The following is a 26,884-nucleotide window of genomic DNA, read 5'->3' on the forward strand; positions in this document are numbered from 1 at the left end:
CGCTGATATTAAACATCTAGGCTGATTAAATCTGTGTGCCAGACCGACCTGTGAGGCCGGGTCGTGAGTCGTGCTTGGGTAGCTTGCCCACGAAAGGCAAAGATCCCGAGTTCGAGTCTCGGTCCAGCACACAGTTTCACGTTACCCCAACACGCTGACTTGGCACGTGCCAACATCGGTGGTTATCCGTTGAAGCCGCTATCGACCTGGCAGGAGTGGCTGGTGGCAGTGCCCGCAGTGCTGGCCAGGTGTTCGGGCGGGCGACAGCTGTTGCGCGGGCAGCGGCAGGTCTGTGGCGCAGCTGCCGACTGCCGGCTGCCCTCTCCAGAGGCCAGACGCACACCTGCGCAGCGCCGCCAGCCCCACCTGACGCGTCGCGGACGCTGAACTCGCCAGGCTTTTTAATCAGAGAGCACGGTTGCACACACTATCCGACCAGTTCTGCAGCGATCCGAAGGTGTGGGATACGCACTTCGTCCACAGGCCTTCCTGGCATTATCAACTGTTCTGTAACTCTGTAGCAGTCTCAATGCCAAGCATACTTTCGGCATCTAGTGGGCAAGTGGGTGGACCATCGCCACACTGTGTGTGTGAGTGTGGGATGGAGGGAGAGAGAATGAATCGCTCAGCAGTGCAAGAAGCGATATTCTTCCTCTTCTGCTGACAGTAACACCTATAGTCCCTGAGTAACGCCATTTAATAAATTAAGTTCTCAGACTTTACTTCGACCTTGACCTATCACATGATGGTGTAACAGATTATAAAGTATGTTTTTTTTATATCGCCCAATTTGTATACGGATTATGTGCGCCACGGTTAGTTAAGTTGCCAAGGAATCCCAGAAAAACCTCGTTCCTTGAAGAGTTGTGGCCTTCAGTAGGTATAATATTCAGAAATGTTGAGTCAACTGTGTGAGGAAACACGCTACATATTTCGCAAGCTGTCTTTCTTAGACGTTTCCAGCAAGCGATACATCTTCATACACAAGATGTAAGTCACTGTACAGCTCAGGGTAGGTACAGCAGTGCAACATCCTTCCCCATCCCTATCGTGCAAGTGCAGGGCGTACCTGACCATTCCGCTTGAGCCTTTGTACCGAGGCCCCGTCTCCGTGTTCTTGTCGGTATGCACCTTACGCGGAGTACTCCACATTAGTACCGCAGACTTCTCCAACAGTCTCACGAGACGGACTTAATCTTCCAAGTACATACGTCTTAAGACTCCGAAGACATTTCAGAAAACTCTCAAACTGGTGGAATCGGCCCGTAGCAAACTTAACAGCGCGAACCTGAAAGAATGCTTCGATGTCTCTTTTCCGCCTGACCCGGTGAGGATCCCAAACACCCGAGTGCTTTGTTCGCAGTGTCCTCGACAGGTGGGCGCTACGCTTCCCCTCAACTCTCACAACAAAACACACACACACACACACACACACACACACACACACACACACACGTCATGTTCATTGCCAATTAATTTATTACAAGCGCAACACTTGTAGCATTGGCTATCTATGTACTGAAGTACGTGAACATGACTATCACGCTTTGAACTGTTGGTGAAAAATCGACATGTAAGTACTGGTGGCAAACACACTGCAGCTTCATTTACATTACGATATATTTATCATCAACATCATACTCCGCAAGCCACCTAATGGTGTGTCGCGGAAGGTACTTTCGGTACCACTACCTGATCCCCCCAACCCTGTTCCACTCGCGAAAAGTGCGTGGGAAGAATGATTGTCGGTAAGTCTCTGTATTGGCTCTAATTTCTTGAATTTTCTCCTCATGCTCAACACGCGAGATGTATGTGGGCGGGAAGTAATATGTTGTCCGACTCCTCCTGAAAAACGCTGTCCTGAAATTTCAATAATATATCTCTCGTGATGCACAACGCCTCTCTTGTAACGTCTGCCAGTGTGGTTTGTTTAGAATCTCCGTAACGCTCTCTCGCCAGCTAAACGATGCCGTGACGAAACGCACCGCTCTCAGTTGGATCTTCTTTACCTCCTCTATCAGTCCTGCCTGACAGAGATCCCAGATAGATGAACAACTCAAGAATCGGGCGAACAAGCACCTTATAAGCCACTTCTTTCGTAAATGAGTTACATTTCCTTAAGATTCTTCCGATGTCTTTTTCCCCTCTATCTGTGGATCAACCAATGGGACTACGGTTGTGCACTGGCGGTTGAATTTGGCCTATAAGCATTATTACTGCTTCGACCGTAGACGCTTAACACACATTTCACGCGGTTCTCTGTCCCGGAGCATCGTGTGCGCCGCGTCCTCGGCCAAATGACTTTAAAGACTAAAATGAATCAACAAACGTTGAAAAATGGTTCAAATGGCTCTGAGCGCTATGGGACTTAACATCTATGGTCATCAGTCCCCTAGAACTTAGAACTACTTAAACCTAACTAACCTAAGGACAGCACACAACACCCAGCCATCACGAGGCAGAGAAAATCCCTGACCCCGCCGGGAATCGAACCCGGGAACCCGGGCGTGGGAAGCGAGAACGCTACCGCACGACCACGAGATGCGGGCGAACAAACGTTGAAACGTCGTGTCTTTCTGAGAACTACCCAACAGTCTTAAAAAGAGTGTCAGCTTCGAACGAACGTGTGTCCAACACTTTATCTACTAAAGTTACCGGTTTTGACTCCCAGGAAAAAGGGCGTCCGCACCATCCCCTCCCACACTACAGCTTACTGGGAACTCGTTACGGTATCACCGAGCTGTCGTATTGCGTAACATGTTGTCTTCAAAAAGGTAGTTCAGCGTTCTCTTAATACAGTTCTTGACGAACAGCAGCCACTTAGTTGCCGAGCCTGCGTCGGATTGTATTTTGAAGTAAATGCTACGCTATTACGCACAGCACGAGGATCTCTGCGTACGCTATCATTCAGCACTAAACCACGTCACATTCCCGCGCGCCGCGTGCGTCGCATGCATTGTCGATAGAGTACACCACCGGTTACGATATACCACTAGAAACAGTGATCGTCACGAAATGGTTGAGTGGAGCGACCTGAGGTCGAAGGATATCGTAAAAACAAGCTGTAGGAAAATGAGATGAAAGACCTGGGTTCATTGGAAGTACGGAAAGTCTGCCCCAAGAAAGAGGTGGTTTAGAAACAATTTTTTTTTGTGTTGCTCATCAGTTTCACTCCGTTACGACGTTGGGTTAACAGATCCGACAAAGCCAGGAGAGTTTTGTTACGGGAATGAGCAAATTTCAGTGGCAGACTAAGAGAGAGACCTTGTGCATTACGCAGAGCTTTTCTGTGTAAATAGTTAGGTGGCTAATGGCTGCCATTTTTTTGGGGTGCACCTAGCCTCGTGATGCCAACTGAGGAGCTACTCGACCGAATACTAGCGGCTCCGGTCAAAGAAAACCATGATAGCGATCGGGAGAGCGGTGTGCTGATCACACGTCCCTCCTATCTGCCTCCTCAGTGAGGATGACGCGGCGGTCGGATGGTTCAGATGGGTCACTTGTGGCCTGTAGACGGAGTGCTAATGGCTAATTTCAGATTTTCGTGTTGGGATTTTTTCGCATTTTTTTCAGTAAGTAGGTTTTATAAATGTCTTAATTCAGGCATATAGCGAGGAAAGGTGTATGTTTGACCCGTTTTATCATAATAAGGTAGGTCGCCAATCGTCTGAGTAATACGCATCTAACGTTATACGGTGATTTTCGATTTATATCGTAATGCCTTACAAGTTCGTGTTTGATTTGACTGTATCTCTTGCGTTATTTCAGCATGCCAGGAAACATGTTACAACCAACCTGCAAGAAACAGGGCTTTTACCAGTATTTTATTCGTGATCTAGGCTGATATGATTATAAAACTGAAGAATATAAGATTTAATTCTAAGTTTCAAGAATGTGAGACAGCCTCCCTCGTGCTGGTGACTGTCACACCTGTTACTTCCATCCATCACAGACAGCAGCTTCTCGAAACAGGCCATGCCCATACAAAGTTTCGAAATTCTAGCGGATCTTCGAGCCTCAAGTTTTTTTTTCATATAGAGTGAATATAATCCCCCTCTCTTCGTCCCTTCTTTTCAGCCAGGGTCTAACTCAACAACGTCTGGCTTTTCGTTTTAGTCGTCGTTCTGCCCTAAACCGAAGATCTAGTCACTGCAATAGCTGCAAAAAGAAGTGGGTCCTCCATTTGCAGAATGCTATATAAATACAAATACCTTGGTAACCAAGTGTCGTAATATAAAACTTTTGGATCTGTAATTCAGAACAGTACTAACCTATAAGAGAATAACAATTACTTAGTAAATAATAATAAAACTATTTCTTATTAAATAGGCACCTTGATCTCACATAAATAATCTGAACGAATGACATTCCAAAATGTCACACAGTCCCCCTTGTGTTTCGCGCGGTAGAACGAACGACTTTACAAGAGATGAGACAGTTGTATCCGCGTTTCGCGCGTTATTACCGTCTAATGCGCTTGTGCGCCGAGTATACCCCGCGTGGGTGGTGTAACAGGTCTACGTGAATTACCCTGCAGTTACCAGATATGCACGCTTGGAGCGGTGGTGCATGGGTGTACGGTTTACGCGCATCGTGTAATGGTGGCTTTATGGTGATGTCTCCCCAGTGGGGTCTCTTCCATCCGGCAGCACAGAGGTGGGCCACCCGACGGCGCAGACGTTCGCCCCAGGTGGACAGGAGGAGCAGGAAGAAGAACGGGTTTTTCCCCGACGGGCCAGATGACGTCAGAAGTTGCTTTCTACCTGCGGTGACGCACACTGGTCTTAGATAGCGAGAAGCGAAGGCCGCACTGCACGTGCGCCTATTTATAAACAACGGAGCATCACGATTTCTCCAGCTGGACTTCCCGCCGGAGAAGCCTGCGGCCTGGTAACGACAACAATTAGGACGGTGACAGCACCTCGACTCTCGAGTAAACAGACAACCCCCGCTACCCATTCCTTACGGAGTAAAGTTGGGCCATCCCCCCAACCCTCTATGGCTGGGAATACCCGTGGCGGCGGCCCATTTGCTTCTCTACCCGTAGAGTATGTGATTGACCCGCCAGGTTAGCCGAGCGCGCTAACGCGCTGCTTCCTGGGCTCGGGTAGGCGCGCCGGCCCCGGATCGAATCCGGCCGGCGGATTAACGACGAGGGCCGGTGTGCCGGCCAGCCTGGATATGGTTTTTAGGCGGTTTTCCAGATCCCCCTAGGTGAATACCGGGCTGGTCCCCCGTCCCGCCTCAGTTATACGGCTTGCACACAGTTGGGGTACACTAATTCCTTCCCAGGGGGTATGGGGTGGCGGCAGGAAGGGCATCCGGCCACCCCTTCAACTAACATTGCCACATCCGCTTACCAGCCGACCTTGCGTGTCCGCGGGACAAAAGGCACAAGCAAAAGAAGAAGAAAGGAAGAAGGGAAGAAAGAAAGAAAGAAAGCAGAGTACGTTACTGTAGTGCGGAACTATTTGGGACTGCGTAGTGCCTGAGCGTCAAAGGAGGCGGAATACATCTCTAAGGGCTGCAGGTCAAATTGATCGTGAGTGGGGAAAAGAGGAAGGTGTCCCGTGGCACTGTAGGCCAGTAGACTGCCAAAGCTGAGGGAGGTTCCGTACCAGGCGCGACCTCTGGTCGGAGCTTCCGGCAGACAAGACGACCTCAAGACATCACAGCACGGCGCAGCAGACAAGACAGGACAGGACAGGACGGCGGAGGCTAGCTAACGGTGCACGGAGGCGAGGCGAACCAAGGCTACGTGTAGGCGGGCGTGGCTCGCCCTCTCCTGTCCACTCTCTCGCTCGCTCGCTCACCCGGATGCTGGGCCGGAAAGTCCCCAGCTGCGGCAGGCCGGCTACCCCAAAGCCTCAGCGGACACGCCAACGCCTCCTTGGCCTTCGACTCTCACTATTCTACTGGAAACAAGATGAATTCTTAATACTTGTCTGCGCAGCCCTATTTAGGCGTGTCGTTTGTGACATGTTGGCTCTTACTTGACTGACTCGTCGCAGAAATTCATTAACAGCTGCCAGACTTATTAGCCATAATTCTTTTGTTAACAACAGACCAATCAGCACGGCGGACGCTCCGCTCTCTAAAATACGCTTTTCCTTGTTCAATTATCGCCTGTCTTAATAAACTAAATGCTTCTGGCAACTGCTTGACTGCCACCAACGTCAAACTTCGAACAATCTTGTGAATTCCGAAACAGACTAAAATAATGTGTGTTGCATTGTATATTGTTCGCTTGTGTGTGTGTGTGTGTGTGTGTGTGTGTGTGTGTGTGTGTGTGTGTGTGTGATTTAATATTCTGATCACACGCAGACTAATTTCGTGACGTGAGACTTTTCTTTGTTCAGCGTGAAAGAAAAGAATTTTTAACTTGTTAATCTATGATGTCTCCGTCTCATTGGTTATAGGTCCGTGGAATTCTCAGCGTCGAGTCGACCTTACATAAAATCTCAAAGTTTTTCCTAGGTATTAATAACGAAAAGAACTCATTACTTAGAGCTGAGTCTCACGTAATAAATGTTCGGCGAAAACCCATCTATTTCTCTTTGATGAGAATAATATGTTCGTACTAATACAATGATGCTGAACACATCCTTTATTTAATTAATCGCTGATCCAACCATTTGTTTTCTAGCACGGCCAAGCCCAGAACAGAGGAAGTCATAATCTTAGTCTTAACTACTATGTACAGAGATTAAGCTGTCTCAGACAATATTTGACCATTCTCCACTGTGTGTGCAGTCACTGAGTAATGTGATTGCTTCCTACTATCGCTGCACGGTTTTTACACAGAAACACACGGTATGGGAATAATATACACCACGACTTACGGTAGAACAAAGTGTAGTCGGTTAACATCAAATACTGAGAGCATGGAAACATTTAACTATGGACGAAAGATGTTTCACCAGTTTTAAAAACTGGTACAAAAGCTGAATACTTTCAATACGAAACCGATTCTCGCGACAGGTGAAAGTAAACTCATTTAGTATCCTAATCTTTACTACAATATACTGCTTATGTACCATCCAGGTTGCCCTATCGGACACGACACTAAAGCATCTTTCCTTGCGCTACCTCCTTTCAGTTTCCTGTCAGTTGGTGCATTTGAAGCCTATCTTTGTTATGAAGTTAAAGTAACAGAACATAACGGCAAGAAGCCCTGTATAGGCGCATACTGCACTAATCAGACAGGGAAATATGTACATTAATCGAGATCTGCAATACGGCAAAGGCAACGGGAGAACAAACAGGTGACGGTATGTGAGGCTTCCAACGCGACGACTCCACGCAGTAGACCGAGATTGGCACCCATCTTGAGACGACAGAATCGCGATCTTCATCCCATGGGCTAGGCGTATCCAATTTCGAAGATCTTCAGCCCCCAAATCGATGACTGGAGATCAACGATAACGAATCGAACAGGAAAGGTATACCCACCGGCGTGTTTGTGGTTCTGCTACGGGCGACGGCTTACCGCTGCAGACTCTACAAGGATCAACAAAGACTTCGTTACATACATGAACTGTGTTAGTACAGTGATAAGATCGAGAGGTCTTCGTCCTGGGGAAAGTGGCCTATCCAGAAAAGGCTACTGGTGCCGTATATGCGCGGTGGTGCCGTATATGGGCACCATGAACCACTTTCCCGTAGAGAACAGTGCGGCGATTTGTGTACGTCTCCTGTCATATTAGAAACTAAGTCCTGTTACGTACAGTATTAATCCTGTGGCTGCCCAAGTCCAATGCAGTCGATAGCTGTTAATGTTGCTTCGACGTTTTCAATCAGTGCTCAGGCTGGAAATGCACCACTACAATGTCGAGTGAACTGCGTGCATTTGTGGTATCAGAAGTGGGTGAAAACGCCGAAGACGCCACACAACAGCTGTCCACTGCTGTGGAAATGTGCATTACAGAGTTAAGACGTTCAGTGGCGCGAATAATCCGCGCGGTACTGTAAGAATTCATTTGTGTGCCCATGTTGTCCTTAGTTCGTTTACACCTCTGAAGGGTACTTTTCTGTCGTTGCAGGTACAAAAATGCGCGTTTTTCCCACCAGACGCGTTTCGCTTTATTGAGGTAAACCATCATCAGTGGTCTGTAGTTTATTTATTTACATTTTGATTTGCTTTAATCTCGAAAAAGAGTTCGTTAACAAAATATGTACTTGCACTTACGGCGACTGCCGCTTGATTTATCGCTTGCATCGAGAAATGGCGCCTGCTAGCACATCGTTTCTGTTTTCCTTCTTTACCCTGGTAAGTTCTGGTCTAATGTTTTGTTCTGCAGCGCTATGCACTTATGTTTTGCACAACCACAGTTTTTCGGGCACCACCGTTTATTATGTTTTCATACTTAGAAGTATAAGAACGGCCAGTAAACAGTGGTGTGCGAAAAAGTGTGGTCGTGCAAAACGTTAAGTGCACAGCGCTGCATAACAACAAAAAATTAGACCAGAACTACTAGGGTAAAGAAGGAAAACAGAAACGATGAGCTAGCAGGCGCCATTTCTCGATGCAAGCGAGAAATCAAGCGGAATTCACCGTAAGTACAAAGCGACATATTGTTAACGAACTGTATTTCGCACTTGAAGCAAATCAAAAAAATAAATAACTTAGTTACAAACCACTGATGCTTTACCTCAAAGCGAAACGCGTCTGGAGAAAAAAAATTTTTGTACTTGCAACGACATAAAAAAATACTCTGAAGAAAGCCGCTGCAAGAGTCTGAAAAACTGGCCATCTGACCTGCCGTAACAACGGCATATCAAGCGAACTGCAGAGCCGGCTGGGGCGGCAGCACCCTCGCGTGTACGGCCGAAACCCATCGAGGGCAGCCAGTAGCAGCGGACACGGCAGTATTGCCGCTGTGTACCGTCGGTCGGGTGACGTGTAGGGCCACCACCACTTACAGTGGGCGGCTGGACTTGCACAGGGCGAGGTGTGGAGTGTGAGTGTGCTGAAGCACGGCAGCGGGCCACGTGTCGTGGCGGCCGGCGTGGGCAGAGCGGGCTGGAGCTGGCCGGAGCGTTCAACCCGGCAGGGCGCTGCGCGGCCTTCCAAGGCCGGCCGCAACTGGGGCAAACCCGCCGACACGTCGGTACACGGCCAGCGGGACCAACGTAGCGCTCTGCTGCGGCCAAATACTCATCCGTGGTGCCTGCGGCCGTGCTGGCGCCACGAGTTAGCACAACACGCAGAACAAATCTCAGTGCAGCAAGAGATGGCGATTTTATTTACAAAACAAATACTTCTGTGCTTGCTACGGAGGACGGCCACGCGAAGAAACTAGCTTTTTTATTTCCGTCTATAATCTCAAACTTGTTACGTCCTCAGACTACTGGTTTCAGTCAGAAATGACCAACTTCACATCTGTTTTAATAACATGTCCTAATACAATGGAGCCGCTCTGGCACAGTCAAAAGATAAAAAATCAGCTCACTATCGTGACAAATGAAATACCGTATATACTAGAGTCATTTTGTTAACAGCGCTACTGTTTGTTTTGAACAGCGGCGCTGTTAACAAAATGAGTAGTATATGAAACTTCCTGGCAGATTAAAACTGTGTGCGGGACCGAGACTCGAGCTCGGGACCTTTGTCTTTCGCGGCCACGTGCTCTACCGCTGAGCTACCCGAGCACGATTCACGACCCGTCTCAAAAACTACAATTCTGCCAGTACCTCGTCTTCTACCTTCCAAATTTCACTGAAGCTCTCCTGCAAACCTTGCAGAACTACGGCTCCTGGAAGAATGGATATGGCGGAGACATGGCTTAGCCACAGTCTGGGGGACGTTTCCAGAAAGAGATTTTCACCCTGCAGAGGAGTGTGCGCTGATATGAAACTTCCTGGCAGATTAAAACCACGAAGTTTGGAAGGTAAGAGACGAGGTATTGCCAGAATTGAAGCTGTGGGGACGGATCGTGAGTCGTGATTGGCTATGTTAGTCCGCTGAGCACGTGCCCACGAAAGGCAGAGGTCCCTACTTCGAGTCTCTGTCCGGCATACAGTTTTAATCTGCAGGAAGTTTCATATCAGCGCACACTCCGCTGCACAGTGAAAATCTGATTGTGGACTCGTACATACTATATTCTATTTGTGTGTGACGATGCTGAGCTGATTCTGTGCTTATCTTTTGACGACGCCGCAATGGCTCCATTGTATTAAGACCATATTTTTAAAACAGATTTGAAGATAGTCATTCCTGGCCGAAACCTGAAGTCTCAGAACCTAACAAATTAGAGATTATAGACGGAAATGAATTTATTCTACCCCTTCTGGATCACCGTTCAGTTCGCGACCATGTCGCAGCTTGTGAAACGTGTGTGTGTGTGTGTGTGTGTGTGTGTGTGTGTGTGTGTCGCACTCATCAGCACCCGTAGAAGTTCCGAATCTTTCCATTTCCAATCTCACCACTTCCCGAATTATGAGATAAAGACAACACAAATACCTTGTCCCCGGGCGGAGAAAATCCCCCAACCCGCCCGGGAATCGAACCCTGGACCCCATGACCCAGAGGTAACCACGCTAGCCAATAGACCACGAGCTGCGGACATCCTCTGACCTAGCAATAAACGGCAAACTAACCAACGGTGCTACCTTTCCGTGTTCATATTAGCCGCAGTATCGCTATTTAAGCAAAAGCGACCACTCAGTACCAACATATACATACTTCGTTTTTATGACAAAGTAATGAGCATTTTGAAAATTGACCTTGCAGCCCGAAAATTCGACCGTGTGCTCCGCAGCAGTGTTTTCCAGATTACGAGTGGTCTGGTGTCCGCCACGGAGCAACGCGTGCTGCGGCGAGGTGGTGGTTTACTCGCGCGGCGCCGATGCAGAGCGCACACACAATGGTGGCTACCTGCGCCCCTATCGTGGCCGCCGCCTATTGTCCTGTGAGACCGAACGGAAAACACGCCGCGTTGCAGGGGGCAGCCCCAGCCGTGAGCAGAACCAAACAACTAGAGGACCGCGCCCGTTCCGAGTCAAGGCCCACGTGTTTGTACGTGTGGGACTCTCCCAACACACAGCTACACAGATCAGGGTGTTTCAAAAATGACCGGTATATTTGAAACGGCAATAAAAACCAAACGAGCAGCGATAGAAATACACCGTTTGTTGCAATATGCTTGGGACGACAGTACATTTTCAGGCGGACAAACTTTCGAAATTACAGTAGTTACAATTTTCAACAACAGATGGCGCTGCAAGTGATGTGAAAGATATAGAAGACAACGCAGTCTGTGGGTGCGCCATTCTGTACGTCGTCTTTCTGCTGTAAGCGTGTGCTGTTCACAACGTGCAAGTGTGCTGTAGACAACATGGTTTATTCCTTAGAACAGAGGATTTTTCTGGTGTTGGAATTCCACCGCCTAGAACACAGTGTTGTTGCAACAAGACGAAGTTTTCAACGAGGTTTAATGTAACCAAAGGACCGAAAAGCGATACAATAAAGGATCTGTTTGAAAAATTTCGACGGACTGGGAACGTGACGGATGAACGTGCTGGAAAGGTAGGGCGACCGCGTACGGCAACCACAGAGGGCAACGCGCAGCTAGTGCAGCAGGTGATCCAACAGCGGCCTCGGGTTTCCGTTCGCCGTGTTGCAGCTGCGGTCCAAATGACGCCAACGTCCATGTATCGTCTCATGCGCCAGAGTTTACACCTCTATCCATACAAACTTCAAACGCGGCAACCCCTCAGCGCCGCTACCATTGCTGCACGAGAGACATTCGCTAACGATATAGTGCACAGGATTGATGACGGCGATATGCATGTGGGCAGCATTTGGTTTACTGACGAAGCTAATTTTTACCTGGACGGCTTCGTCAATAAACAGAACTGGCGCATATGGGGATATGATCGTGTGATTGCTTTGGGCTATCCGAAACATACAGGAGGCGGCGTGGATTGGCCTCCCTATTCGCCAGACATGAACCCCTGTGACTTCTTTCTGTGGGGACACTTGAAAGACCAGGTGTACCGCCAGAATCCAGAAACAATTGAACAGCTGAAGCAGTACATCTCATCTGCATGTGAAGCCATTCCGCCAGACACGTTGTCAAAGGTTTCGGGTAATTTCATTCAGAGGCTACGCCATATTATTGCTACGCATGGTGGATATGTGGAAAATATCGTACTATAGAGTTTCCCAGACCGCAGCGCCATCTGTTGTTGACAATTGTAACTACTGTAATTTCGAAAGTTTGTCTGCCTGAAAATGTACTGTTGCCCAAGCATATTGCAACAAACTGTGTATTTCTATCGCTGCTCGTTTAGTTTTTATTACCGTTTCAAATATATCGGTCATTTTTGAAACACCCTGTATGTTACCCGCGATTGTTATTCCCACTAACTTTGGCAATTACGTGATTCATTCAAAACCACTATTATGTAATTCTTCTCAACATGGAAGTTACAGCACGAACGAGAAATATGACACACCATCTCAGTCTTGACAAAGTAGTATCGTTATTGATCCAACTCTTCCGCATAACTAATCCTGTAAAAATGCATCACCCCCGAAATTTTCTGTACAAAAAAATCTTACATGTGAACGTATTTGTGTACATAATTCTACGTTGCGTATTAGGAAAAAAGTACCTTCCACAACGTTTCTGTGGGCTTCCACAGTTTTACACGGAAAACAGGCTTTTTCGGTTTCCTATGAACAACCGAACCCCGAACTTCAGTACCACGCTCGCAAACACCAGCTGCTGTAGAGTCGGCGAAAAACGGCGCCAACACCTGGCACTTCTGTTGCCAGCTTCCATCTGTGAAGCGGAAACCGCTGCAGGTCAATAGGGTAAGTGTTGCACACAGCTGCGAGAACACAGAGGCGTTACTGCAGACGTATATAAAATCGCGTTATTCGATTTGTCGAGTTGCGCCTGCCAAGCCCAGTGCAACTGTTACGCATCTGCCACCGGCTGCTACAGACGACCGTGTACAAATACATGAAACAAGGAAATGAAACGTGAAATCTTCGATGGTTTGGTTAATCGAATCACAAAGTGACGTACACCCGCAGCTCTTCCCACAACCGTTATAGCTGACTACGTGAAGTTTATGTACAACTTTTCTGGAGACTACGCTGTTGCAGTTGGTAAACAAGCCACTGTCCACATCCGTACCCAAACTTATATTTAGTCCTCAAGAAACCCCAGTGCCGTTACAATGGGGGGAGGGGGGATGACTACGACTGAGAAGCAGGGCCCCAAAACTGCGCGCCACCCCGGTTTGGGCCGGCTGGGAGCAACAGTAGTGCACTGGAGAGCCGGCAGAGGGCAGGGAAGTGCAGGACAGGGCAGGAAGCGTGGGCGGCTGCGCCATTTCCTGTGTCGGCGGCCGCGGCATTCCTCGGCCGTGACTCAGACCCCCCTCCCCCAACCCGTCTGTGTCTGGCTCACTGGTTCTGTCTGTCCACAAAAGGCAGCCAGCAACTCAGCTCTCCCGCCCATCATTCACTGGCTGCAGCTCCGTGCCACGTCCCCGCTACTATGCAAACGACTTCACTGCCGCAGCGATCTTTAACCCAACTTGATTGGCAACTCTCAGTAGTCTGCAATGTTTAGCTGTGTTAAACGCTACCATATGCGAAAACTGCTCGCCCGCCCAACAATAGGTCCCGACGTGTGCTGTCCTAACCAGCCTAATACATAATCAGATGCACACTGCCACGTACAGAAATGACCAGTCGCCGCGTCATACTAAAATGTTAAGGCTGCTTCCTGCAGTAGACAACCTTTACGCATATGACTAACACTATTTCGATAAGCTTCATTAGCCGATTGGATGGCTTTACCATCCCTCCGCTGCCCGTTAGGAGCTGCGTGTTCCTCCAGATGGCTCTGTTGTCAGCCCACAACAAGCACTGACTGACATACAACAATATGGGAATTGTGAGTCCGCTTTCAAGCAAAAAACTTCGTTACTTGTTTATTTATTCCCCAAACTAGTTTCGGCGACAAGTATCGCTATCATCAGTGGGTTCTTTAAATCTAAAACATGCAGAAAATAGCGTAGTTATACGAACACAGTAAGACATTACATTTTTACTGTATGTTATGGCACGTTTCTAAGAATTCTGTCGCTGTTTGCGGCATATTTTATGAGCTTTTTAGTTGCCGTTTTCTCTCATCGTGCATCACGTACAAATAAAAACAACAGGTTTGATGGACAAGAGAAGAATGAAAGTTGATACAAAGATAAGATAGAATATGCAGAGCTGTGCAAAGCTCTGAGAAAGAGCATGAAAGAAGACCTCAAGAAGTATGAAGAAGACACGCTGAAAGCCAGTCTTGAGAATAAGTCTACTTTTAAAGCCAAGCGAATGCTTATGATTGGAATGGATCAGCTAACAGCATTAGACACAGATCAAGATCGAATTACAGACAAGGAAAATATACTTTAATATATTTGAAATTTCTATACTAACCTATACCTTAAAATCAATGACGATACCTTGATCCTAGACGAATTTGGTACTTCTGTCTCCCAAATTCCAGAGTTACTCCTATCAGAAGTCAAACATGCAATAGACAATATGAAAAAAATGGGACTGCTCCAGGTAGTGATGACCTCCCAGTCGATGTTTTAAAGCTGATGGATGAGGAATCCATGAAGCATTTACCTAAGGTATTTTCAGGTTGTTTGCACCGTGGAACATTACCAAGAGACTGGAATAAAGCCAAAATAATTCTAACACACAAAAAAGGTAGTACCAAAGATATAAGGAACTACAGCCCTATCAGCTCACTCTCCATAGTGTACAAAGTTTTCACTAGAATCTTGACTACAAGACTGAGCACTACACTCGACCAGACATCCCACTGAGCAAGGTGGTTTCCGATCAGGATTTAGCACAGTTGACCATATCTTCACGCTGCGGGAAATAATAGAACAAATGAGTACCATCTACCCCTGCCTTGCTTTTAAAGACTTTGAAGAGGCCTTTGATTCGATCAGTCACCGAGCTACTCGTATACTTGCGGCTTTAAATGAAAAAGGAGTAGAACAGGGCTATACCAAAATCCCACATAAGATTTACAAAACCTCCACAGCCTTTGTGAGCGTTGCCGAAGATACTGATGGATTTCCCATTGCAAACGGTGTAAAGCAAGGTGATTCTATACCTCCCAAACTATTCTCAGCAGTCTTAGAAAAAGCCATGTCTACACTGAATTGGTTAGAAAACGGAATACATGTTATCGGAAAAAGACATGAACAACTTGAGGTTTGTGGATGATATTGGACTATTTGGAAATGACAAAGAACTTCAAGTACTAGTGTGCTCTGAAGCTGGACTAAAAATGAACATAGAAAAAACCAAGATAATGATTAATGAAGACACCTTATGGAAGGATATCAGTTGGAAGTACACAACTATGAAGTCACAGAATATATCTATCTGGGTCAACAGATAAACATGAATGGAGATTTAAAACCAGAAATATTACGACGAATTACATTGGGCTGGTACTCCAATTTTGAAATCTAAAATGTCGGTTGAGCTGAAGAAATCTATTTTTGACCACTGTATATTGCCAGTAATAACTTGTTGCTGTGAAACATGGACATTAAATGATTCATTGTTAGGAACCTAACAATAGCCCAAACAGGAATGGAAAGATCGATGTTGGGCTACACGGAGAAAGGCAGGAAGAGAGCAGCTGAAATAAGACGAACAACGAAGGTCACCGACATAATGGGAAGATTGAATACATTTAAATAGCAGTGGACTGGTCATGTTGCGCGAACAAACGATGGTAGATGGTCTAAACAAGTCCTACACTGGAGCCCAATTTACCAAAAAAGACCTGGAGGAAGATCGCCAGACAGATTGGACAAATGTAAGAAAGACAGTGGGATTCAATTGGCAACAGGAAGCTCAGGATCGGAAGAAACGGAAGACCTTACTGGGATGCTTTGTTACATGCCGACTCACAGAGGCCGAATCATTAAGTGATAGAACTGGCTGATGATGATGAATGATATGTCGCCGGCAACTAAGCAGCTGTTAGTAAACAAATACTAGGTGACAGTGAGGCAATGCGCTTCACGGGGAGTGCTTTACAGCGCCCGTAGGGTAATAATTCCCAGCTGTGCGTAGTAATCGCACTGTGACAACAGACCTGCTCCCGTTCAATGTCGCCTTGTCGGGTACGACCTGGCGCTCATTACCCGATAACCTGTTGGGCTGGCTGGCTACAACCAACTCAGAGCCACAGCCAACAGCAGTACTGCGCGTTTGGCAGCGTTTGCTACAGACCAACGACCAACGCTGTTTAGTGGTGGTGGAAGGGGGGGGGGGGGGGGGGAATGGCAACTGCCTCAGATGTCAAATTCCCAACCGCCACGGTGATAACGAAACGGCACTGCTCGAGTCCAGCACCAGACAGCCGGCAATGCTGGCCATCAGCTGGCGTAGTGACGCGGAAGTACCGCCACATTGAGCTCTTAGATTTCCGCACGAACATAGGCCGGCATTCGCGACGGCTGTTGTGGCGGCGACTGGTCGTTACCAAGACCGGAAGAGAAACCGGAGGCAATAACCGGTGGCCTCGAACCGAAGAGGCGACAACAGTCCATCTGTCCGACTATAACTACACGCAACAGACGTGAGCACTGCCTTGGCCTGAAAGTGCCTGCTCGTAAGAACTCTGACCTCGGGAAACCGAACGCCGATTGCTTTCCTTGGAAACTCCCAGGTTTTCTGTAATTATCAAACTCAACGTTAACATTAAGGTTTAAAAACGAAGCGCGGTGTTATTACTCGCGCGTTACGCTCTTCGGTAGCACGGTTGCGACTTCCCGCAGAATAACCGGCCGCCACAAACTACATACCCCACGGCGGACCCCCAAGTCTTAAGAGACGGCAGCTGTAGGTCGGACGAGCCGGCTGTTTACGTCAGATAAGGCGGCCCACAATCTCTTCGGCTCGGCTCAGCAAAACACGGCCGGCCGTGTCACGGCGTTCACCCACCCCGGCCGACACGCGAAGCGCGCCTGGCGGCGTTTCGCCACCGCCAGCCCGTAACGCGGCTGCAGTTGTGCAACGGAAGGACTCTCCGGCACGGAATGGCACGCAGATTGTGCAAACGGCTGTGCCGTACAAACTGCAGGCACGACACGACCCAGTTCCGTGCACCAGTGGTGAACAGTTCACGACTTCCATCGCACTCTGTAAGTGGCACCACAGTGGTACGTTGTAAAACATCACGTCCATATCTCCAAGAAAACGAGAGAATATGCTGCGTGACCCACCCGAGCCAAATACACAGTACATCGGCGACTCGCTCAAGGAATCTTCGACAACTGAGGACAAGTACAACGAAACAGCACCTACGATGCCATATCGTATTTTGAACCGTTTAATGTGTGCTGGTTGTTACCCAGTCGTGCTTTGTATAGATCTTTTCACCATATTCTACCGATCGGCTACAGAAGTGGTAAGCTTATTTTGTTTCCACACACAACCAGCAACACAAAGTTAATTTAATAATTTGTCATCTGCCAGACGAGATACTACTGCTACATTACACTGCCAAGCAACTACTGCTCAAAATGTTACGAACTTTGCGATATTGCAGTCCTGTTTTGACTCTTCACCTTTTTAGATATGAAGGTTCATAGCGACGCACTTACCAGTAGCATAACCCTAACGAATTCATTTTAAAAAATCATTTATACAAAACGCAAGGTCAGTTAAGTTCCCTCTGAAAACCATTCTTTCCACTGTCACCTGATGTATTCGGCTTCTTAAGAAGGCTGAAGCTTAGAAACGAGAACACCGCGGCGAAAAAAAAAAAAATTTCGCAGTCCTGAATATTTGAAATCTTAGTCATGGCGATTACGCAATGCTCTTGTTTACATCACTAATCAAAGCTGAATGCATTAAGTTTTCACTAACCTCGACTACACACAGTATTCGAGTTGACACGTGTTGAAATGCCTATTGCATGAAAGCGTACAAATGCATCAAGGAGCGTCAGGTTACCTTGACGATGACACAAACACAGTGTTCTATTGCAACTCCGGACAGGACGCCAAACCGACGCACACCGGATCTCCATGTGGTAGCGAGCGTGCCCTCGCCGCGCAGCCAGGAATAACAACAGAGGGGCCAAAGTCGGTCACGGCACAGCCAGACACGCGTCGGCTGCTTCCGGCGGGAGCAACGCCCGCGCGCACGCACACGCGGTCGTGCGTGGCGGCCCCACGCACGCACTCACGCACCCGCCTGCGCCAGAGGTCGGTCGGTCGCCCTCGCAGCCAACGCACCCTACGCACCAGTGAGCCGCCAACGGCTGCTGCGTTGCGAAACGCACGCGACTCGCGTAAGCGAAATCCAAGGTAAACACCGCCGCCGCCCATGTCGGCGCTCTGCGTGATCGGCTACCGGAACTCTGTAGAGACCGCTCACGAAAACCCGAATTAATGATCACTCTACAGGAAAGTGAAAACATGAATAAAACTTTATAAAGAGAGACTGTGAGGCAACACTGGTACTTGACTCCGATGTTTACCAACATCACGCAAACAAAAGCTACACATTTTACTTTCGTCTCCCCTGATTTTATGTGGCACTTTAAGTAAAAACTTAACGGTTCCCCATTCTGAAGTAATGCTGTTTTCCTACAGAGGACGGAAATGAAGTCTCAGTGCACAGACCCATAGTCTCGCGTTAATACGTCCCGGAGCTTGCCATGTACAGCTATTTTTGCACGCTGAACTACTCGATGAAAGCAAATAAAGCTCTCGAAACAACGGTAACAAACTTCAGGACAACTTACCTTCCTCTTGGCCATGGTGCCGATCTTAAGGAACCTCGTGATGGCCGACACTATCCCCCTGGGCTGGTGCTTGATGCGCGTCCTCCCGTCCGGACTCATGGTGGTGTCCAGCCGACGGCTAGGTAGCGCGGTGCACGATAATGTAGCGTACAGTCCACTCCAGTCACAGCGGAGCAGCGGCGAGCCAGACGCGAGCCTCTCAACCCCACGAGTCGCTGTCCGCTCTCGCCTGCTGCCAACGCGAGACTGCGCGTGGCTCGCGCCGCGGGCCGCCAGCTCCCCGCCAGTGACGCGCTCCCCCCACCGCGCGCTGCCGCGGCCAATCGCGACGTCCGGACTCGCCCCCTCCCCGCGGTCCGCTACGACCAAGGCGGTAGTACCGCGAGTACGCGACGCGACCTACCTACAGAAGGCCGCAGTCTAGCCCGGGCGCGCCCTCAATGGCAGCAGCGGATGCTTGCGCCCGTTATGTTATCGCGGCACCGGTCCCCGATATAAACACTTTCCCGAACCGTTCCGCAAACGTGGCGTGCGGAAATAGCTCACTCCGTGCTGCAGTTAACTGCCTTCCCTCTCGGATGTCACGAAGTTTTTGATTGCGGGGGAAAGCGAAATTGTATTCTGAAACTCAAGGAAAATGATGAAACAGAGTTCTTTTCATTAATCACGCGATGGGGCTAAGTAATGTCTGAAAATTTCTAGTTGTGTGATAACACCCAGTTAACGGCCTGTGTGTTGCATATGTAGAAACTTGACGTCTTTGCGCACTATTTATATGAACAGAGAATCGGCATGACAGTAATCCGTCAATTCTTACAATTTTTGTGCTCTACAGAGCTACATTTGCAGAAGTAATTATAGACACTCTTCGTGGGTAATACATTTCACAACACCACATGTTTTTGCAGAAGACGAGGGATCTCATTCCCATAGAACACAGACTCCCACGTAACATTTACCGGCACCAACGTATCAATTACCACCACATGCACCACCTCAGTAACTACTACGAGTCGCGTCAGGATGTCTGCTGCAACAAAAGGTCACATAATATCACAATATCTCTTCTTTTCGATTCAATCGATAACCTCTTCACTCTACACGTCCTCTCTTTATCAATGTTCTGAAACAAGACGTTTCGACAACGTTATTCTCTTCATGTCTCTACTCTTTGCCGTGCACATTTCACTTCCATACAGTGCCGACACAGCTAAACTCCTCTGCTACTTTCAGAGCCTCATTTCTCAATCTAATTCCCCCAGTTTCGCCAAAATTAGTCCTACCACACTCCATTACCCGAACTATTTCCTATTGCAATTTCAAATATACAGTTTGATATCCACATGTAATCATATAATGAGACTGGGTACTAGTTGTTTCAACTTACAAATATTGTAATGGATTGTCGTGCATGGTAACGTCAATTATTTAGAGGTCTTTGCGTGAAACTCTGAAGCAAAAAAATCTTGGTGGCAAGTAGGTTTTCTTTCTTATATGTCTGCAATGGTAAGGTTTCTCTGAGTTTTAAGCCACGAGTTATCTTCAGCCCATTCTTACATGGAAGAAAATATTTTAGACTACAATCTCCTCAGTTCACGTTCGTTTGCCGACGTTCCTACCAAAGAAACAAAATATTTATTAGCTAACGATAATCGTTGAAGAATAAGCTACAAAGATTATAGCCAGAGGATTCATAAAAATCGTTTGCTGTGCGTCCGTGCCACACACATCAGCAGAAAACTTTAGTCTCTCTGAATTCGAATACGGAGCAGCACGGATCGAACCCCGGCGCGCCCTTCCCAAACACAATGCAGGGCGACTCAGGCGGATGATACCTGTACGAAGTACACCTATGTTTTCCAGTACGCGCTCTCCAACGCTGTAAAACCAGAACTAACGTCCAGTCTCGTAACAGCTCTGACGTCGTATAACTTAACCTCTAAAGACCTTTTTCAATTAAAGGTTTCTTTACGTGGTAAAATAAAAAAAATATATACAGAGTGGTCCACTGATCGTGACCGGGCCAAATATCTCACGAAATAAGCGTCAAGAACGAAGCTCGTCTAGCTTGAAGGGGGGAAACCAGATTGCGCTATGGTTAGCCCGCTAGATGGCGCTGCCATAGGTCAAACGGATATCAACTGCGTTTTTTTAATAGGAACCCCCATTTTATGTTACATATTCGTGAAGTACGTAAAGAAATATTAATGTTTTCGTTGGACCACTTTTTTCGCTTTGTGCAGATGGCGCTGTAATAGTCACAAACATATGGCTCACTATTTTACACGAACAGTTGGTAACAGGTTTTTTAAATTAAAATACAGAACGTAGGTACGTTTGAACATTTTTATCGGTTATTCCAATGTGATACATGTACCTCTGTGAACTTATCATTACCGAGAACGCATGCTGTTACAGCGTCATTACCTGTAAATATCATATTAATGCAATAAATGCTCAAAAAGATGTCCGTCAGCCTCAATGCATTTGGCAATACGTGTAACGACATTCCTCTCAACAGCGAGTACTTCGCCTTCCGTAATGTTCGCACATGCATTGACAGTGCGCTGACACATGTTGTCAGGCGTTGTCGGTGGATCACGATGGCAAATATCATTCAAATTTCGCCACAGAAAGAAATCCGGGTACGCCAGATCCGGTGAATGTGCGGGCCATGGTATGGTGCTTCGACGACCAATCCACCTGTCATAAAATATGCTATTCAATACCGCTTCAACCGCACGCAAGCTATGTGCCGGACATCCATCATGTTGGAAGTACATCGCCATTCTGTCATGTGGTGAAACATCTTGTAGTAACATTACGTAGGAAATCAGCATACATTGCACCATTTAGATTGCCATCGATAAAATGGGTGCCAATTATCCTTCCCCCCATAATGCCGCACCATACATTAACCCGCCAAGATCGCTGATGTTCCACTTGTCGCAGCCATCGTGGATTTTCCGTTGCCCAATAGCGCATGTTATGCCGGTTTACGTTACCGCTGTTGGTGAATGACGCTTCGTCGCTAAATAGAACGCGTGTAAAAAATCGGTCATCGTCCCGTAATTTCTCTTGTGCCCAGTGGCAGAACTGTACAAGACGTTCAAAGTCGTCGCCATGCAATTCCTGGTGCACAGAAATATGGTACGGGTGCAATCGATGTTGATGTAGCACTCTCAACACCGACGTTTTGGAGATTCCCGATTCTCGTGCAATCTATCTGCTACTGATGTGCGGATTAGCCACGATAGCAGCTAAAACACATACTTGGGCATCATCATTTGTTGCAGGTCGTGGTTGAGGTTTCACAAGTGGCTGAACACTTTCTGTTTCAAAAAAAAAAAAAAGGTTCAAATGGCTCTGAGCACTATGGGACTTAACTGCTGAGGTCATCAGTCCCCTAAAACTTAAAACTACTTAAACCAAAATAACTTAAGGACATCACACACATCCATGCCCGAGGCAGGATTCGAACCTGCGGCCGTAGCGGTCGCGCGGTTCCAGACTGTAGCGCCTAGAACCGCTCGGACACTCCGCCCGGCACTTCCTGTTTCCTTGAATAACGTAACTATCCGGCGAACGGCCCGGACACTTGGATGACTGATGTCCAGGATACCGAGCAGCATACATAGCACACGCCCGTTGGGAATTTTGATCACAATAGTCATACATCAACAAGATATCGACCTTTTCCGCAATTGGTAAACGGTCCATTTTAACACAGGTAATGTATCACGAAGCAAATACCGTCCGCACTGGTGATACCACGTACTTATACGTTTGTGACTATTACAGCGCCATCTATCACAAATCGAAAAAAGTGGTCCAACTGAAACATTCATATTTCTTTACGTACTACATGAATGTGTAATAAAAAATGGGGGTTCCTATTTTTAAAAAACGCAGTTGATATCCTTTTGACCTATGGCGGAGCCATCTAGCAGGCTAACCATAGCGCCATCTGGTTTCCTCCTTCAAGCTAGGCGAGTTTCGTTCTTTGTAGTTTTTTCGTTTGATGCTTATTTCGTGAGATATTTGGCCCGGTCACTATCAATGGACCACCCTGTATATTTATCCTCTCCCACTATCGCACTATGCGATGGACGTCCGCTGTTCATAACAAACGCACGTTTACACAGACGTTCAGGCAGACCACTACACCAGTGGTAGGTGGAAATCATTTGATCCTGACTACGTTGTTGTTCTTAAAGACAGATGCAGACCGCATATGGAGGCTAAGATACTGCAGTTGGATTTATGCGTCGCATCCAAATAGCTGGTACGGTTCTCGACCCTATTAGAATTTCATACTGTCGTTCGAAGCACCACAGCGGCCGCGTTCTACATCAGTACTGCGTGAATCACTAAAGAACGTGGCAGAGGGTGCTTCTCATCGTCCCTTCATCGAGGATTTGATGTCACGGACTGAGAACGAGGCAGGAGTGACTGCTTGTACGTCGCTGCCTATTTCGTCTGAAGGAACTTCACAGAGTACGTAGTGGGTTGAAGAATATTCACGGTTTCTGTCCTGAAAGAGGGAGTGTTGCAGTTTTTCAAAGCAGTTCTCGCTAGATGTAGGACATCTTTCTCCGAGTGTCTGCCACTTAATAGTCAACACACTGTTACACTCTCGCTACAGCCAAACAAGCTTGCGACCATTTGCAGAGCCTCCTCCAAAAACAAACGAAAATGATACCTTTTCAAAAAAGACAGATAAAAATTCACTTGGCGCCTTCCTGAGAGAGAATCTCCAGTGCTTCAAAATTAACAATGTTAAGTGTAGACCAGAAGTGGTTTGAATACAAAGAAATAGTATTGACGACAACTGAGAGGTTTATACCAAATATATTAACAAAGAACGGAGCTGATCGTCCTTGGTACACAAAACGGAGAGGAACACTGTTGCAGCCGGACGAAGTGGCCGTGCGGTTCTGGGCGCTGCAGTCCGGAACCGCGAGACCGCTACGGTCGCAGGTTCGAATCCTGCCTCGGGCATGGATGTGTGTGATGTCCTTAGGTTAGTTAGGTTTAACTAGTTCTCAGTTCTAGGGGACTAATGACCTAAGCAGTTGAGTCCCATAGTGCTCAGAGCCATTTGAACCATTTGAACACTGTTGCAGAAACAACGAAACAAACATGACAAATTTAAACTAACGAAAAATCTCGAAGATTGGCGATCTTTTACAGAAGCTCGAAATTTAGCGCGGACGTCAATGCTATATGCTTATAACTGTTTCCACAACGCAACTTTTGTCTCGAAACCTAGCAGAAAATCCAAAGAGATTTTGGTCGTACGTAAAGTATGCTAGCGGCAAGACATAATCAATGCCTTCTCTGCGCGTTAGCAATGGAAACACTATCAACGACAATGCTGCCAAAGCAGAGTTACTAAAAGTAACCTTCTGAAATTCCTTCACCAAAGAAGACGAAGTAAATATTCCAGAATTCGAATCAAGAACACATGCCAACATGATTAACTTTGAAGTAGAAAAATGGTTCAAATGGCTCTGAGCTCTATGGGAATGAACAGCTGTGGTCATCAGTCCCCTAGAACTTAGAACTACTTAAACCTAACTAACCTAAGGACATCACACACATCCATGCCCGAGGCAGGATTCGAACCTGCGACCGTAGCAGTCTCGCGGTTCCGGACTGAGCGCCTAGAACCGCGAGACCACAGCGGCCGGCGAAGTAGAAATTCTCGGAGTAGTGAAACAGCTAATATCACTTAATAAACGCAAGTTTTCAGGCCCAGACTGTATACCAATTACGTTCCTTTCAGAGTATGCTGATGCAATAGCTCTATACTTAATAATCATACACAACCTTTCGCTCGACGAAAGATCCGTACCCAAAGACTGGAAGGTTGCACAGGTTAACACCAATATTCAAGAACGATAGTATGAGTAATCCGCTAAATTACAGGCCCATATCATTAACATCGACATGCAGCAGGTTTTTGGAACAAATTTTGTGTCGAAATATTATGTATACTTCGAAGAGAAGGGTCTATTGACACACAGTCAAGAAAAATTTAGAAAACATTGTTTTTGTGGAACATAACTAGCTCTTTACAGAAACGAAGTGTTGAGTGCTACTGAAAAAGGAATTTCAAATTGATTTTGTATTTCTAAATTTCCATGAGGCTTTCGACACTTGACCACACAAGCGGCTTATAGTGAAATTGCGTGTTTATGGAGTATCGTCAAAATTATGTGACTGGATTCGTGATTTCCTGTCAGAGAGGTAACAGTTCGTAGTAACTGATGTAAAGTCATCGAGTAAAACAGAGGTGATATCTGGCGTTCCCCAAGGCAGTGTTACAGGCCCTCTGCTGTTCCTTGTCTATATAAACGATTTAGGAGACAAGCTGGGCAGCGGTCTTAGGTTGTTTACAGATAATGCTGTCGTTATCGTCTAGTAAACTCATCAGAAGATCAAAATAAATTGCTAAACGATTTAGAAAATATATCTATATGGTGCAAAAATTGGCAATTGGCCCTAAGTAACGAAAAGTATGAGGTCATCTACATCGGTGCTAAAAGGAATATGTTAAACTTCGATTACACGATAAATCAGTCTAATGTCAAGGCCGTAAATTCAACTAAATGCCTAGGAATTACAATTGCGAACAACTCAAATTAGAAATAACACATACAAAATGTTGTAGGGAAGGATAACCAAAGAATGCGTTTTATTGGCAGAAAACAGTCAGACGACGCAACAGATCTATTTAAGAGACTGCCTACACTACGTTTGTCCGTCCTGTTTTGGAGTACTGCTGCGCGGTGTGGGATCCTTAGCAGATAGCAGGAGTACATCAAGAAAGTTCCAAGATTTGTATTGTCGATAAATAGAGGAGAAATACAGGACTTGGAGTGGACGTAATTCAAACAAAGGCGTTTTCCGTTGCGGCGGAATCTTCTCACGAAAGTTCAGTCAGCAACTTTCTCCTCCGAATGCGAAAATATTTTGTTGACGCCGACCTACAGAGGGAGAAAAGATCACCATAACAACATAAGGGAAATCAGAGCTCGCACGGAAAGATACAGGTGTTCCTTTTTTCTGCGCGCTGCTCGATACTGGAATAATAGAGAAATCTTATGAAGGTGGTTCGATGTACTCCCTGACAGGCACTTATGTGTGATTTGCAGAGTATCGATATAGATGCAGAATTCCCTCCTTTGTATACGCTCCACGATGCACCCGCCCTTTCCCGCTGTTAAGTTAGCGAATATGGATCCTAAACACTTGAAAACTATTATTAAAAAACGGCTGTGCAAGTGTTTTGTGTGCAAACTCTAATGTGGCAAACTGTAGTTTGCTACAATTCTATCAGTGAATTGTAATTTACTGTTCGTATGGAAAGTAGTTTCGTGCAAGTAACAAACAACGGCAGATAATGAATCTATTCCGCAGCGTTTAAAATGTACCTAATACGCTCGCCAAAGAAGCTTTTAGAGAGTTTATATTCGGTACTTTACGACACGTCATTTTGTTCATGGTTTCGATAGAACAGCCTCACTGATATCAAATACATATTACACAGAAGAAACAATCCCTCTATTGTCAGTCTTACACTACATGTCTCAATTATGATTACGCTGAAAGACAATTTCTTTCTCTATCGTTAGCTGTAGATTATACCTGTACTAACTGACAAACCCGGCATGCTTGGGCACCCATTTTGCCAGTTTTCTATTAGAAACGAAATCTTATATGTGCACTAGACTCGTTGCAAGATGAACCCAGGGAGTTGTACGCTAGGAGCAAGCTGCTTCGCGTGTCTACGACGCGATTATATAAGCGTCTCCATAGCTTTGTAGACTTACAGAGCAGTTTAAAGCTGTCAAAAGCGCTGCCAGGTGCCAGAGATCTCTTTAAGATGACTCGGCTGTAGGAGTGTCTTACGGTAGCAAAGAACAAGTGTATTAAAATGTCGTGCATGATGCGGCAGTTTTTCACGCTCACCTCACTGTTTATGACGTCATATCTCATGGACAATGATAGCTAGATGGTACTTACCCTCACAGCGATTCTTGTCTGACGGAAAGGGATATGGGTACCAT

At 46.7% G+C, this 26,884-nt stretch overlaps 1 protein-coding gene across 2 annotated transcripts in view; it reads right to left on the minus strand.

Moving 5' to 3' along the window:
* The window catches only part of LOC124788929 (3-phosphoinositide-dependent protein kinase 1), a 402,360-nt gene that overhangs the window by 35,309 nt on the left and 340,167 nt on the right, over positions 1-26,884 (minus strand). The window contains exon 1 of one of the 2 annotated variants that reach the window (XM_047256214.1): positions 18,810-19,045. The exons of the other annotated variant lie outside the window; for it this stretch is intronic. Coding sequence (XP_047112170.1) covers positions 18,810-18,908 — 99 coding nt within the window. The 5' untranslated portion in view covers positions 18,909-19,045. Of the gene's footprint in view, positions 1-18,809; positions 19,046-26,884 lie in introns of those variants that run through there. 2 annotated transcript variants of the gene reach the window in all.

This window comes from Schistocerca piceifrons, chromosome 3 (genome assembly GCF_021461385.2).
Source record: "Schistocerca piceifrons isolate TAMUIC-IGC-003096 chromosome 3, iqSchPice1.1, whole genome shotgun sequence".
Taxonomy (NCBI): domain Eukaryota; kingdom Metazoa; phylum Arthropoda; class Insecta; order Orthoptera; family Acrididae; genus Schistocerca; species Schistocerca piceifrons.